Here is a 16,410-nt window from a genome sequence, read left to right as displayed (position 1 = left end):
CTAGTGTTGCCTTGAGGAAATCAAAACTGTGCAACGCGATCTGACAATCATGTGAAAGACTTACAAATTCTCCAGGCTTCGTGTTGCTTGAAACAGTTGTGCAGGAAGGTGAGTAAGTTCGTTTCTTTGCAACCATCTGTACATGGGATGGTGAGAGAAGACAGGGTAATGGTGAGAGAAGACAGGGTAATGGTGAGAGAAGACAGGGTAATGGTGAGAGAAGACAGGGTAATGGTGAGAGAAGACAGGGTAATGAGCCACGACGACAAAAAACACTGTTCGTGTGAGACTCAGGGTAATTTCCCTTTTCTTTTTTGGTCCTTTCTGGTATATTATTATCATTTCTTGTTTGCCCTTGCATATCATCCCTTCATCATTCTGTGAGAACCTGTCCTATGGGCAGGTTAGAAAGCATCTCTGCGTGTTCATTTGGTGAAGTAAAATGAACAACAACAACAACAACAACAACAACAACAACAACAACAACAACAACAACAACAACAACAACAACTCTCTCTTATTGGCCACAGGCCATCGTGAGAATAAAAGAATTCAAACAACAACAACAACAACAACAACAACAACAACAACAACAACAACAACAACAACAACAACAACAACAACAACAACAACAACAACAACAACAACAACAACAACAACAACAACAACAACAACAACAACAACAACAACAACAACAACAACAACAACAACAACAACAACAACAACAACAACAACAACAACAGCTCACTCCATAAAATACCAATATGCCCCACAACACATACGCTTGCTCAACACCCCCGCTCAAGTTACGGCCCACTACAGCCTTCGACACGCACGCACTTGGCACCTCCCACCCTCCAGAACCGATCGCTGTAAAGACTCCCCACTGTACAAGTCCCTAGAATACTACAATGCCCTCCCTGCTAGCATTCGTGACATCTCCTCCCGACCTGCTTTCAAACAAGAAATCTGCTCACTGCTGATTAACTCAATCTGCTCCTGCAGCGCTCACCCTCTCCCATACTTGTAAATTTCAAAGTGATGTAAATCACTTTCCAACTGTTTAACCCACAATCTCACCTTCTCATCAATTTATCTCTTATTGGCGATGGTGCCATCGTGAGAATAAAGAATTCAAACAACAACAACAACAACAACAACAACAACAACAACAACAACAACAACAACAACAACAACAACAACAACAACAACAACAACAACAACAACAACAACAACAACAACAACAACAACAACAACAACAACAACAACAACAACAACAACAACAACAACAACAACAACAACAACAACAACAACAACAACAACAACAACAACAACAACAACAACAACAACAACAACAACAACAACAACAACAACAACAACAACAACAACAACAACAACAACAACAACAACAACAACAACAACAACAACAACAACAACAACAACAACAACAACAACAACAACAACAACAACAACAACAACAACAACAACAACAACAACAACAACAACAACAACAACAACAACAACAACAACAACAACAACAACAACAACAACAACAACAACAACAACAACAACAACAACAACAACAACAACAACAACAACAACAACAACAACAACAACAACAACAACAACAACAACAACAACAACAACAACAACAACAACAACAACAACAACAACAACAACAACAACAACAACAGCTCACTCCATAAAATACCAATATGCCCCACAACACATACGCTTGCTCAACACCCCCGCTCAAGTTACGGCCCACTACAGCCTTCGACACGCACGCACTTGGCACCTCCCACCCTCCAGAACCGATCGCTGTAAAGACTCCCCACTGTACAAGTCCCTAGAATACTACAATGCCCTCCCTGCTAGCATTCGTGACATCTCCTCCCGACCTGCTTTCAAACAAGAAATCTGCTCACTGCTGATTAACTCAATCTGCTCCTGCAGCGCTCACCCTCTCCCATACTTGTAAATTTCAAAGTGATGTAAATCACTTTCCAACTGTTTAACCCACAATCTCACCTTCTCATCAATTTATCTCTTATTGGCGATGGTGCCATCGTGAGAATAAAGAATTCAAACAACAACAACAACAACAACAACAACAACAACAACAACAACAACAACAACAACAACAACAACAACAACAACAACAACAACAACAACAACAACAACAATACTCGCCAGGAGTAAGAAGCAAGTTTTGAAGCTCTGAGTGTCGTGACCACGTCCCCACCCTAGAAGCGTATATGCACTGCTATTCTAACTAGTATTACCTATCTAGCATGGATGACTCCCCAGTGCCAGGCAGCCCAAAGCCTGAGCCCCCAGAGCCACTGTGGAGGTCGATGTCGCCGGCCGAATTGAAGGCCAATACCGTAATATTTGTCGACGGCCTCGCAGGCCAGAAGATAGTAGAAATTGCGGACACCCTCATCGACCAGGGTTATGCTGACGTCGCCTCCGTCCAAATTACCGGATCAGCCTGTAAGGTAACGTTCTGCAGCCAATCTACAACTAAGTCCATTGCAGAACACGGTTTCTTTCTTGGCGAAACACATATTTCTGTCCGCCATTCTCTCTCCTTGCAAGTGCACATCTTTGACGTCCCGATTTGGATCTCCGATGCCGCCATCATACATGCACTCACAAAATACGGTACGGTGCAAGGCACCATTCGCCACGGCCGTACCCGCACAAAGTCGGGCGCATTTGTCGGAACAGGCGTACGCTTCGCAACTGTTCGCCTGAACAACGGCTGCAGGCAGGTGCCATCTTTCGTGCGGACAGCCGAAGGCAATACCTTCCGCGTGAAGCATGAGGGCCAGGCGCCAACTTGCCGCCTCTGCAACTCAGAAAATCACCTTGCCGGCTCCTGCCCTAAATCGAACAAGCTACAAAACACACGGACCCGCACTTCAACCAACACGCGGCAGAACCAAAACGAAGACCCAGCACCAGATCCAACACTGGCGACAGCCCTGCCAGGCCAGGCCAGCTTACCGTACGCACAGGCAGCGACCCCGGCCCCTGCCAGCACACTCGTACAGGAAATCACCGAAACAAGCAACACACAGACCCAAAACGACGATCCAGCACCAGATCCGACAGCCTCCACAGGCCAGGTCAGCTTACTGTACGCACAGGTAGCGTCCCCTGTGACCTCTGCCAGCTCACCCGCACAGGAAGTCACTGAACACAGCCAGCCCAGCAAAAGTGCAGACCAGCACGGACACACTGCCAGTGCCTCTGATGAGCACCAAACTCGTACTCGTAGAACTAGTACAGATATCGATCGAGCCGACGAGAGCGCAGTCCGCGCACTATCACCCAGCGCAAGCATGTACTGCCACTCGCCAGGCTCACCTCGCACGGCAGCGGAAGACGACAGCAACGACGAGAGCCTATTTGAGGAAGATGGAAATCGCGCCGAACAACTCCTGCAGAAGCTCAATGCAGCGGAGGAAGAATGGAAACTCTACACCGGACGTCGCAGACGCAGACGCCACCAGCTAGAGCAGACGCCCCCAGGCGCACAACATCCACATGCCTCTAAAAAACAAAAACAAAATAAGCTAGCTGACCAGAGTCCTACAGGAGTCACCATGGACCACGCCTGAACTGGAATAATCAACACCAGGTCCCACCAGTGAAAAAAAAAAAAAAAAAAAAAAAATTATGAAAAACGGAAATGAACAAAATAGCATCTCTTTCTTCTCCTTCAACGCTCGCAGTCTCTACCCCAAAATGGACGAACTGTCAGCAATAGCATCGTCAACAACGCCACCTTATGATGTCATTGCTGTCTCTGAAACATGGTGTACCCAGCACGATCCAGACTCCCTGTTTGCCCTCAGTGGATACACACTACATCGTGCAGACCGCCCAGACCGCCAAGGTGGAGGAGTGATTCTCTACGTGAACGACACTATACCTCATGAACTCGTCCCTACAACAACCCCAGACAGCTTTGACCTATTATCGCTGAAACTGTCAGCCAACGACAGCACCATCAACACAACATGCGTCTACCGACCACCCCGTTGCGACCATCAGCTATTCTGCCAGCACCTTGAGGAACTGATACGAGCCATACCAACAACAACGCAAAAGATTATCCTCGGTGATTTTAATGCAAAGAACGCCGCTTGGTGCCACTCTGACACGACAGATGCTGTTGGCGAGGATCTAGCAGTGCTGTTCCAAACTTACTCTCTACACCAACATGTCACATTCCCCACTCTTGTGCAGAATGGGCACCCTAAATCCTGCCTAGATCTCGTCGTCACGGATGTAGACAGCGACTATGTCCTTATCTCTAGTCTCCCGCAGATCGGCAACTCGGACCACCTATCCATCAGGGGTTTAATCAAGCCAGTCGCTGCACCCCCTCGAGCCGTACCACCTCCCACCCATAACACCACCCATTGGAAATGGTCAAACCCAAGCATCAGCAGTCTGAAAGCCGAAATTGAACGCACACAACTGCTACCGGAAGGTGACACCCTGAACACTACCAACATAGACAACCTGTGGCACTCATGGAAGGACAAAGTCCTCACTTGCGCCCGCAAACACTGTGCAGTACCTCACTCCCCGAGGCATACTAGCCACCCCGCAAAGCCATGGCTGAACCCAGAGCTCACTAACGCCATCAGAGAAAAACACCGGCTCTACCGTGCCTACTTGCGCACCCGGACGCCCTGCAACTGGACAGCATACACCACCCAACGCAACAAAGTTACTCACCTTCTCCGAATCGCTAAGTCTACATATGTCAGTAATGGCACTGGGACGAGCCACTCCACACCAAACCTACACAAACTGATGCGCGGCCTCCAGTCCTCACAACGACCTACTCTGCCAGACATGCTCTCCCAGGGCCAGACTCTCTCAACCCCCGCTGAAAAAGCAACCGCCCTGAACGCTTTCTTCATCTCGCAAAGCCAACAGTCAGTCACAGGATGCCACGAGGAACTTCCCTCCATTCATTCCCCCACACCCAACACACCTGGCCTCACTACACTTGAAACAACAGCCCAAGAGGTCTCAAAGTTACTGTCTAACCTGGACCCGTCAAAGAGCCCGGGCTGTGATGGCATACCAACCCGCCTACTGAAAGAGGCAGCCAGTTCACTTGCGCCGTCCCTAGCAACCCTTTTTAACATCTCCTTCGAACGTTGCACTATCCCGCAAGAGTGGAGGGACGCAACAGTCACCCCCATCCACAAGAAGGGCAGCAAAACCGAGCCCTCCAACTATCGACCCATATCGCTACTCAGCGTGACGTCGAAAGTACAAGAGAGGATAGTTGCTGACCGCATCTCAAAGCACATCCAACCTCACCTCCCCAACGGCCAATCAGGCTTTCGGCCAAACGATGGCACCACACAGCAGCTATCTCGGTTAATCCATCAGATCACCGAGAAAAGAGACGCCGGGCAAACAGTAATTGCTTGCTTCTTCGACCTCTCTAAGGCGTTTGACCGGGTGTGGCACCAAGGACTGCTTGCAAAATTGGCCCACCTCGGACTCGATGGCAAATGCCTCCAGTGGCTTGCCTCCTATCTCACCAATAGACGACAACGTGTGCAAGTGGAGAGCAGCAAATCAACATGGCTAAACATTCCAGCGGGGGTCCCCCAAGGCTCTGTCTTGGGGCCGCTTTTGTTCACGGCCTACACAGTTGATCTGCCAACCGCCTGCATAAATGCCAACACTGAGTGCAGCCAGTTTGCCGACGACACTGCCATCATTGCCGCTCACGAGAATTTTCTAGCCGCAGAAGAGCACCTCCAGTCAGCTGTGACAACCGCGGCACAGTGGCTGAAGGATTGGCATCTCCTGGTCAACGAAAGTAAGACCACTGTCATCCACTTTCACCACACCAACCGGCCACCTCCCAGACCACCATCAATCACACTTAACGATACCAACCTCACTGTGGCCTCAAGGCATCGCCACCTTGGCCTCCTCATACAGCAGAATCTATGCTGGAACTCGCATGTTGACTACATCATCACTAAAGCGACCAGGAAGATGTTCCTTCTCCTGCGACTACGCAATTCCTTAAACACTTCTGCTCTCTCCTCCATCTATCTAACCTACATTCGCCCTATTCTTGAGTATGCTTGCACTGTCCTCTCACCCCTCCCCGCAACCCTGAACGACCGGCTTGAGCGCATCCAACGGCGCGCTGCTCGCCTCTGTTTGCATCTCCCCCTCTTTGAACACAGAACCCACTCCGTGCTGCTGCACCGACTCAAATGGCCATCACTCAGCAGCCGCCGTACCCTCTCCCATATCCTTCTTGCACACAGCCTGCATCATAGATATGCACCACCACACCTTCTTGCAATTCACCTACCCCGAATACAACCCATTCGCACGCTCAGGTTCCCCCGAACCTTTGAGCTACCCACAACACGTACAAACCGGCTAAGAGACTCCCCCATCTATGCTTCTCTTGATCTCTTTAATAGCATCCCACCAAGCATCCGGCAAATCAACCCCAGACGAGATTTCAAAGCAAACATCCTACCACTTGTCATCTCTTCCGTATGTACTTGCTCACATTGCTCAGCACATCTATAGCTCCATTGCGCCCAGCCTACGTGATTAACTCCCAATTAGTATTACCATCGCTACTGCCTCAGCAAGCAGCTAAACTTTGATCTCTCTGTATCTGATCCCCGTGCCTGTAATTATTTTTCTCTTATTGGCCACAGGCCATCGTGAGAATAAAAGAATTCAAACAACAACAACAACAACAACAACAACAACAACAACAACAACAACAACAACAACAACAACAACAACAACAACAACAACAACAACAACAACAACAACAACAACAACAACAACAACAACAACAACAACAACAACAACAACAACAACAACAACAACAACAACAACAACAACAACAACAACAACAACAACAACAACAACAACAACAACAACAACAACAACAACAACAACAACAACAACAACAACAACAACAACAACAACAACAACAACAACAACGACGACAACAACAACAACAACAACTCAGCTGGAGGCCGATTTTCCCGTAGAAACGCCATCACCTTCAAGGATCTAGGCGAAATGATCAACGCTACCACTATAAATAATCCTGACACTGAGTGCAAGGCCTACGCGAAGTCAAATTTTTAATTCGAGTCCTGCAGTGGTTAATGATGGTGTATACGCTTCTGCATCCGCTAGATTACTTAGCGTGACAGCCCCGGGATTAGATTATTTGCCAATGTTTGTCCTGTAATTATTGTGAAATGAGTTGAATTGAATGTCCCTTACAATTATGTAGACAGCAGTATGAACGGTATTGCCAGGGCGTGGCACATGCGAGGGAGTAGAAGAGAATTATGAGAATGTACGAGACTACGGGTGGTGGGGCGGGGGGGGGGGGGGGAGGGGGGGGGGGGGGGGTTGGGGCATGTGCAAATGGAACTGAGCAGTATTGGGTTTCTGTAGATTTTAACAGCGAACTGATGGTATTACCCGAATGTCTGCCGACAGTGAGTTGAAGTTGCTAACGCAGTAACAGCCGAGTTGACGAGGGGCTTTTTGTGTCGATGCTTTTCATGATTCGCAGTTTTGGTGATGCGTATCCTTTACCCCATCAGCTGCAGATGTAACGTTGTTGAGGCCTATAACTCTGCGACACAGCTCACATCCTCCACCTAAACTGATCATTGTCTGTTATTCAACTGTTATTGCCCCGTCTGACAAAGTTAAGTATCTGGGACTGACTCTCGACTCAACTTTAATTTTCAGTGCCCACGATAATTCTCTCAGGGAAGATATCGGAAAGAAACTAGATGCTTTTCGACGTGGATGGAGGCACCTTGCTGTCGAAGGCAGTTCTACTTGTCAGTAGTCCAGAGCAAGCTCGAGTACGCCAGCACTGCCTACGTACACTTTCTCGTTGACAACGTGAGAGATCAGCTGCTACGCATAAGTAACAGAGAACTTAGATGCATATTTGAGCATGACACATTCACGCGGACATCATACTTGCTTGAGCGATATCACATAATTAGCTTAGACAAAAGATATCATACTAAGTCTATATTCTTCGCGTTCCGTTGCATCCACAATATTTCCAGTTCACTCCTCTCTATGTTCTCCCTTCGCCGTAACTGCGCTCACAGATAGAGTCACCCGCGGCCAAGTCAATAATTCCCTTTCTGTACCCATTGTGCAAGCTCAAGCTGAATACAAATCTATTCCATTCCTTGGTGCTGACCGCTTTGATGCGCTTCCCGAATCCCCTCGCACAAATCATATCCCCAATTCATTTCGCCAGGAACTTAACAAATTCATTCATCTTGGGCACCCTGTAAGAAGACCTTAGGGTCTGTTGGGAATGCCCAAGTAAAATAATAAAATACAATACACAGTAATACAATCATGTGGGTTCCATAGACTTACAGAATCTTCAATTTTGATGTGCTGGCAAAAATCCCCTCGGGCAATGTTCTAAGTTGGTTCCTTTCCAAGTCTCTGAATGAACAAGAGAAACAGAAAGAAGCTCGGTATCTATTAAAGAGAACTGTTCCAGGCTATCCAAAACAGTGCTAGCTGTCCCAGGGCAGAGCCACTTACTTGTACAACGAGAACATGAGGACAAAAAATATCGTTGTGAGTCAGAGTTTCACGGACGAAGCGATCATCAGGCAACAGGTGCTGTTGTTTGATGATTGCTGGGTTCGTGAAACTCTATGTCATAGCGATCTATTCATCCTCTTGCAGGTATTGGAAGCCCAGCACCTATAGTGGTCATGGGAGCAGTTTATTACTATGCACAATTTTACACATATTTTTTACTTGTCCTTTTTGATACATAGGTAAGCTTGCAATGGCCGAAACAGCGCCGTATGGAGGCAATATTATTGTTTTGTCAGTACATGTACCTACAACTTGGAGTCGTGTTGCTTGTGTGACGGTCGGCCAGAGAGCGCCAGTCGTGGTAGAGGTGGAATTGCTTTATATTTTGTATTTGTATTTATGGATTCTCCACAGGTCTTAGCCTAAATCGAGCTTTAGTCCTGGTATAGTCCTTTCTGTTTGAAGTTGGTGTGTGTAAGGTTTTCCTTTCTGGACATGTAATACAATGTGATATACATCTATCTCCGGGAACTAACTGACTTCTGGCCGTACTACTGCGGCCGTGGACATGGAAATCCAGTTGCACGGCAAAGCGGCCCCAGGGCGCTGGCCCTGCAGCCGTGAGTAAGCGGTTAAGAGCAGACAGCATGCGCTGCTGTGCAGCGCGCTGGTCGCATCGGATCAACATGTCTTTGTGCGCTGCCCAGCTGCAATGTTCTCTACGAGCAGAGGGCGGCGGCCCCGGTCAATCGACTGGATTTCCATGTCCACGACAGTAGAAGCAAGCGATTGTGATAGGGTGATAAGGGCTTCAGTAGAAAAAAACATGTGCACATGCGTGTACGGTTGATAACAACAACAAAACTTACACCTCAAGTAGCTCATATTGATATCGAAACAGTCCCTCTGGTAGCTGACTGAGTTTGTTCGTGTGCAAAATCCTGAAAACAGAAGAGGGTGGCCGGGAACATACTAATGTATGCAGAGTATTATGCCAATGCACCAGGCATGTATGGATTTCTATCAACCTTTCCTATCCCCTGATGACGCCGCTGCAGCCAAGTTGCACAAGTTAGTTCCAAGCAAGTCGTGACGTAGCGTTTTTGCAGCTCATGTGATACGATTGTGTGTTGTGTTTTACCTGATTTTTTTTACTTGCAAGTATAATTTAATTTATTTAAAGGATTCCCGAGAGGCTGTTGATTAAAGGGGCACTCCGGCTTCATTTTCGACGCCGAGTTTTCGATGCCAAGACGAAGGTAGGTGAAAGAGAAGACTCCTCGAACAAGAACGAGTCTCCAGAAACGATCGAGTCAAGCAGGAAGACGACTTTTGAATTTCGCCGAGCAAGCGCTGATCACGTAATGAGGGATTAGCTTGCCAGTGGAAATGCACCTGCGCACATACATTTCACATATTTTTTGGCCAATTTTCAATCAAAGAGGAGGTTGTTTGCTATGTTCTCCCAACGTCGTGAACGATCCCGTCTTCTATACCCTTCCAGGTACCCTGAAGGTCCTCCATAGGAGAATTTATCTCCAGCAAAGCGTTGTTGATCCGCTAAATTCGTCTCTAGACACATTCACCCAGTGCAGTGCTATTAATGTAGAATGTTGAATCTGTGATAATTGTCGACGATGGAGAGAGAGGCTGATAGCCGCTGTCGCAGGGAGAGTGAAGCTGCTGGAGGTAACAGCGGGGAGCCCGTTTGTATCACCTGAACAACCAGACTTCAAAGCAGCTTGACCAAATCGGAGGGTGCCTCGTTGCTTATCGTGAATATTACACCGACATGAATTACTACGAGTACATGTATACTGGTGAGTTTTCATCTTGTTTTGTTCGTATGCTAGTACCCTGGTCTGGAGTTCTCGTTAGCAAATTCCTATTCCCTGGCGTTTTCTAAACATTCCGTGTAGTACTGAATACGTGATCAAGTATTCCGATTTGGGTAGATGTGGAATTTGGACACATATTTTACAAAAAAATTCTATTTTCCAAATAGAGCGTTTGTAGAGAAAGGGTTGCCCAAATACAACAAAATTGATTCTACAGTTCTACAACTTGCACTTAAAATCCAGTCAAAGTAAAAATGATTCTTCATCATCCTGACAGTTGGGGTCAATGAAATCTGATCCAGGCATAACGAATGGTGACGCCTGCCACCCCGGGAACGAATGCCTATTTGTTGGGGATACCAAAGTACTCGACAGTGGTGCGTGTTTCAATGTGGCATTTGGAAGTTTTATATGATCTCTGGTCAATGCAACATACGATAGCCATCATGAATTGCGGGCCTCGAACGCAAGTCAGACCAGAATTGGCAGTTCCCTAAGTTGGATGCGTTATAGTTCCATGCCTCAGCTGTAGTTATAGAGGTATTTTTGCACATTATTCTTATAGTCGATAGGTTTATACTGTTGGCAACAAACACCGGCAGTTCAAACTTCACTGATGTGTTCATGAGCTGAGAGATTTCTCTCCACTATTTCTGTTGTGCACACAGGTCTGTCCACTATGCATTGACCGTATTGGGTATGGTACCTGCTCTGAGAAGGGAATCGCTGGAGCCACAGTCCAACTATACAGGCTTTCAAGAAACAGAGAGGAGCCATCTTTGCAAGCTGATACCTTATGTGTACCGACAGAATTCTCACGAGATACCTTACGGACTACGTCTGGTGTATACTTCATAGTACTCCTTCGACTACTGTCTAGAATCAACTCGACTGAAACAAGTTCAAACAACTCTGGCTTCAAACGAGCCGTCGATTAGACAAACAAATCATTCTCTCATATACTAGAGCACTCTGACAACTCATGACCTATTTCTAACGATTGCCACCGCGTATAAATATGTAGAGTGCTGATTGGAATGTGCTCACAATCTCAACAATTCAGTGCTATAATTATTTGTACAATGTGTTAGAAATTATTCCACTTTTCCTTCCATAAATGTTGTATCCACATAATAGTCCACACTGCTACAAAGTTTCAGAGTTCTCAGGGTATTAAACAAAATTATTTCAAATACAGTGAAATTGTTCGTGGACATTATAGCGTAACTTGTAGTTCCCTGGTCCTTTTCTTTGCTATAAATTAATCCTTTGCTCCCTAGTCGCCGGCGAGTCCAACAGTGAAATTGTTAGTTCATATTTATAATGTGGGTATGTGGGAGGGGGGGGGGGGTTGAACATATTTCTATATAAGGGACCTGCAACTGTAATACCACAGTACAGTAGCCGGCAAATATGTAGAAAACAGAAATGCATGTTACCATCATTGTACATGGACGGGCGCAGCAGGCCGAAGCTATCAGCCAGAACAGGATTTACAATCACCTAGAGATACTTGAGCTATTCCAGTATTCTCCGTGAGCTGTTCCATTCCACAATGGTTCATGCCACCATTATTTCTGGTAGTATCCATGTGCATAATTCCAAGACCATCTCGGATTCTTCAGCAATTTGTGCCACGGCAAAAGACAACGCTTGACTCGGTCACTGGGGCTGTCAAACTTCCCATCACAAATGAACTTCGATTTCTCATCTGTTTCAAGTATATGTACTGCCATGACTTGACCATGCTTCATCCACAGCTGGTCGAAGATTGTGGCGTTGAATTCCATAGCGCACCTTCTTGCTGCCATGCAGGAGTGTGTTGAGAGAAGTGAACATATTTTTACTAAAAAGCAACAGCCACTGAAGAGGATAGCAATAGCCTTGGGTGAATTTCCTGCAGGTACACGTTGTTGGTAGGCCTACTGGTCCGTCTCCATATCGTCAAGTTCAGAAATCACCTGTACTACACATCTTGTAGAAGGGATCCTGATCGAATAATTGGTCATAAGATTCACTAAACTGAGGGCGAGACAAATAGTCAGTACTCCCCGATTCCGTCAAGCTGCTTTGAAGTCTGGATGCTCATGTGATGCTAACAAGCTCACCGTTGTTACTTCCAGCAGCTTCACTTTCCCTGCGACAGCGGCTATCAACCTCTCTCTCCATCGTCGACAATTATCACAGATTCAACATTCTACATTTTATCAGCACTGCACTAGGTGAATATGTCTAGAGACGAATTTAGCGGATCAACAACGCTTTGCTGGAGATAAATTCTCCTATGGAGGACCTTCGGGGTACCTGGAAGGGTATAGAAGACGGGATCGCTCACGACGTTGAGAGAACATAGAAAACAACCTCCTCTTCGATTGAAAATTGACCAAAAAGTATGTGAAATGTATGTGCGCAGATGCATTTCCACTGGCAAGCTAATCCCTCATTACGCCATGAGCGCTTGCTCGGCGAAATTTAAAAGTCGTCTTCCTGCTCGACTCGATCGCTCCTGGAGACTCGTTCTTGTTCGAGGGGTCTTCTCTTTCACCAACCTTCGTCTTGGCATCGAGAACTCGGCGTCGAAAATGAAGCCGGAGTGCCCCTTTAAGGCGTATCGAGGGGGTCTCCATTTCTGAACAGTTAGGATGATTGGTAGTGTTTATTTGAATTCGCAAACCGAATAATGCATAATGTAGCTTGAAAGCACTATTATCTAGTACTGAACCTTGCCTTTATTTTAAAACCAACTGGGTGTCAGAATGAAGAATTCGAAAAGCGAAAGCAAAGAAGGCAATGGTGATAATCCAGTCATGTAAATCGTATATCTAGTACGACTGACTGCCATGTGATAATTTTTTAATTTTTTATGAAAGTGCACATGAATGAAGTTGAACACTTTTTTGCGGCCTCTTTTACCGGCAAATTAACACAATGGTTTAAAATGCAATAAATCATACACTGGAGAAGAAATCAGAAAAATGCATGTGTAAAAACTTTTTTGCGGCCTCTTTTACCAGCAAATTAAGAGCCTTGTCGCGCCTTGACTTTGATTTTGTGTTTCTCATTTTGCTGCAATCACTACTTATCCACGCCGGTTCCTTTTTTCTTCTCCTCCCCTTCTCCCTTTCTTCCCTTCTTTGTATTGGCCGGTGTTCTCACTGTGCTATGAGATGCTGCAATAAATAAAATAAAATAAATAAATAAAATTAAGTAGGACGAGCTGAAGCGACATGTGGACTACTTTATTAACAATGTAAGCGATGGAGACGATGCAAGAAACAACCTAAAGGGTAAGGAAAAATACATGTAAGAAGAAAAAGGGCAATGGAAAAAAAAGATGATTCGAACAAGTTTTCGTACAACACTCTTCAGGAATCACCGTTGCACTAAAGAACAAAATGAAAACAAAGGAAATAATATAGCAATCAAGGTAGGGTGATACGATACAATGACAGCACTGGAATATCGAGGTGCGATTTCTCACAAAAGTGTGCAGAAAACAAGGGTATACAAGTAAGAACTAAGCGTGACTAATAAACATTATTAGTTTATTAGTGTTATTATTATCATTCGTTCTCACTTTTTTGTTTTTGTTGCTGATACACACTTGTCACGCTTAGTTCTTACTTGTATACCCTTGTTTTCTGCACACTTTAGTGAGAAATCGCACCTCGATATTCCAGTGCTGTCATTGTATCGTGTCACCCTACCTTGATTGCTATATTATTTCCTTTGTTTTCATTTTGTTCTTTAGTGCAACGGTGATTCCTGAAGAGTGTTGTACGAAAACTTGTTCGAATCATCTTTTTTTTCCATCGCCCTTTTTCTTCTTACATGTATTTTTCCTTACCCTTTAGGTTGTTTCTTGCATCGTCTCCATCGCTTACATTGTTAATAAAGTAGTCCACATGTCGCTTCAGCTCGTCCTACTTATTGCCATATTGAAATTATTGTCTCCTCGTCGAATTTTTAAATAAAATTAACACAATGGTTTAAAATGCAATAAATCATACACTGGAGAAGAAATCAGAAAAATGCATGTGTAAAATAAAGAATTTCAAACCCAAACCAAAAAAACTTCAAATCAATTTTTTTATAATTAAAAATAAACTCAATTCAAAAGAAGAAAAACAATAACAAAACAATAAAACACTGTACTAATTAATAAGAACACCAATAACTTCATCAAGAAAAATCAAAAACCGAAAAAACCAAAAACTGAAAACTTGATAAGGGGCCGTCCGTAAATATCGATGTTTTTTTAGAGACGATATTGGTGCGTCTGGGGGGGGGGGGGGGGGGAGGGGGTTTGAGCCATGTGCGTCTTTTCGAGCATCAGAAAAATATCGATGTAAATATCTGAAGTTTCGCCGATCCCTGCACGCGGACGTCTAAATGGCTATACAAGAAATGTGAAACCAGCTTCCGTTCGCGGAGCTAAAACTCGCGACACAAGAACAAAATCAAAAATTGGAAGCTGTACGCCCATGGCGAATTTCAAGAGCAAAAGAATGAGCTATTGATTGTGGAAATCGGCAGAACGATGCCTGCAGGAGACCTTTTTCAAGACGTAGAGGCAGTGCGAACAAACACGGACGAACTCCACAAGAGCTTCCAGTCTTCACTGTCTGAACAAGGATTTGAAAAATTCAAGCCCGAGCGTAGCCGCTTTGGCTACACCAGTACACGGTGGCTGTGAGCACTGCACTGCAGCGCCAACCCGGTTCGCTCCCCCCAGGCGATGCAGCTATTGCGTGAGTGCGGCGGGATTTTCACGCCTACACCGGACCCTACAGTCATGTAGTACAATTTGTTCCCAAAATAACTTCGGGACAGTCTGCTCATGGTTTTCATTTGTATTGGACTCGTTCTCTACACTTGCGATAATTTAGCGGCAATTCTAACGTTGTAGTGTTGTTCTCTTGTAATTTAGTGGAACCTGTATTGAGTAACTGAGTTTTATGTTTCGTTACATTGTCGTCAGATCTCCTGTGTACCGATTTTGTGGCACAATGATTATAGCCATTATATTTGGTCGTCTCCATTCTTGTGCAATAATGCATATGTAGGTTGGTTCTCTTCATGTTATTGTGACCAATTTCATAGATGTTGGTTGCCTTGTTGCTTTCTCTCCCCTCTCCTCTCACCCAAGCCATTCTGCATAAGCGAAGCTGTGGACGCAGCATACTGCTGCTACACTTCAACGCGGGAATGCGCATAATAATAATAATACACCGGACCCTCAACATGACAACATCCTGGGCACTTCATGAGCATCCAAAAAATTAATATTGATTCCATGATCTAGATGTACATGTGCGTCTTCTGGGGGGAGGGAGGGGGTCAAGGGAGAGAAGCACCAATATCGTCTCTAAAAAAACATCGATATTTACGGACGGCCCCTAAACAAATAAACACAGTATAGGAGATCAGAAAAATTGAAAAAAAGTTGAACACTCCACTGCAGCTGTACTTATGGTTAATCAGTATGGTGGTAAATACACACCTGGCAATATGGTGGTAAATTCACACCTGGCAGTATGGTGGTGAATACACACCTGGCAGTATGGTGGTAAATACACACCTGCCCACACACGCCCACACACGCTCTCTACGCTGCAAAGTTATTCTGGCACAGTGCTCTCCTTCTCACCACCACCGCCACCACCATCAGTTCGCGCCTGGCGCTTGCATGGTTAGCGGATTCCGACATAGCAGGCTGGTATATCAGGTAGCGCATGGCGCATAGCAGATGACCCAGCAATGACATAGCTCGCTTGCGACGTACGTTTCGTCCCCACTGAACTCATCAGGCAATCGTTATTCGACACCTACCTACATCTACCTCCACTGAGGAGCTCTCAATGAGCGAAACTGCTCTCTGCAAGATCTACCCTGGAACGCCTTTCCTCACTATGGAGTTTGGTGCTATGAATGT

General features: G+C 45.5%; 1 protein-coding gene across 1 annotated transcript in view; it reads right to left on the bottom strand.

Moving 5' to 3' along the window:
- LOC135821876 (carboxypeptidase N subunit 2-like) overlaps positions 1 to 16,410 on the bottom strand; it is a 48,755-nt gene that overhangs the window by 15,416 nt on the left and 16,929 nt on the right. The window contains exons 4-6 of the mRNA XM_065334877.1: positions 9,507 to 9,578; positions 8,461 to 8,532; positions 65 to 136 (exon numbers count right to left, since the gene is read on the bottom strand). Of these exons, the coding sequence (XP_065190949.1) occupies positions 65 to 136; positions 8,461 to 8,532; positions 9,507 to 9,578 (216 nt within the window). The remainder of the gene's footprint in view (positions 1 to 64; positions 137 to 8,460; positions 8,533 to 9,506; positions 9,579 to 16,410) is intronic.

Source organism: Sycon ciliatum, chromosome 7, assembly GCF_964019385.1.
Source record: "Sycon ciliatum chromosome 7, ocSycCili1.1, whole genome shotgun sequence".
Taxonomy (NCBI): Eukaryota; Metazoa; Porifera; class Calcarea; order Leucosolenida; family Sycettidae; genus Sycon; species Sycon ciliatum.
The sequence above is the reverse complement of the archived record's forward strand: the minus strand, read 5'-3'. Positions and strand labels throughout refer to the sequence as shown.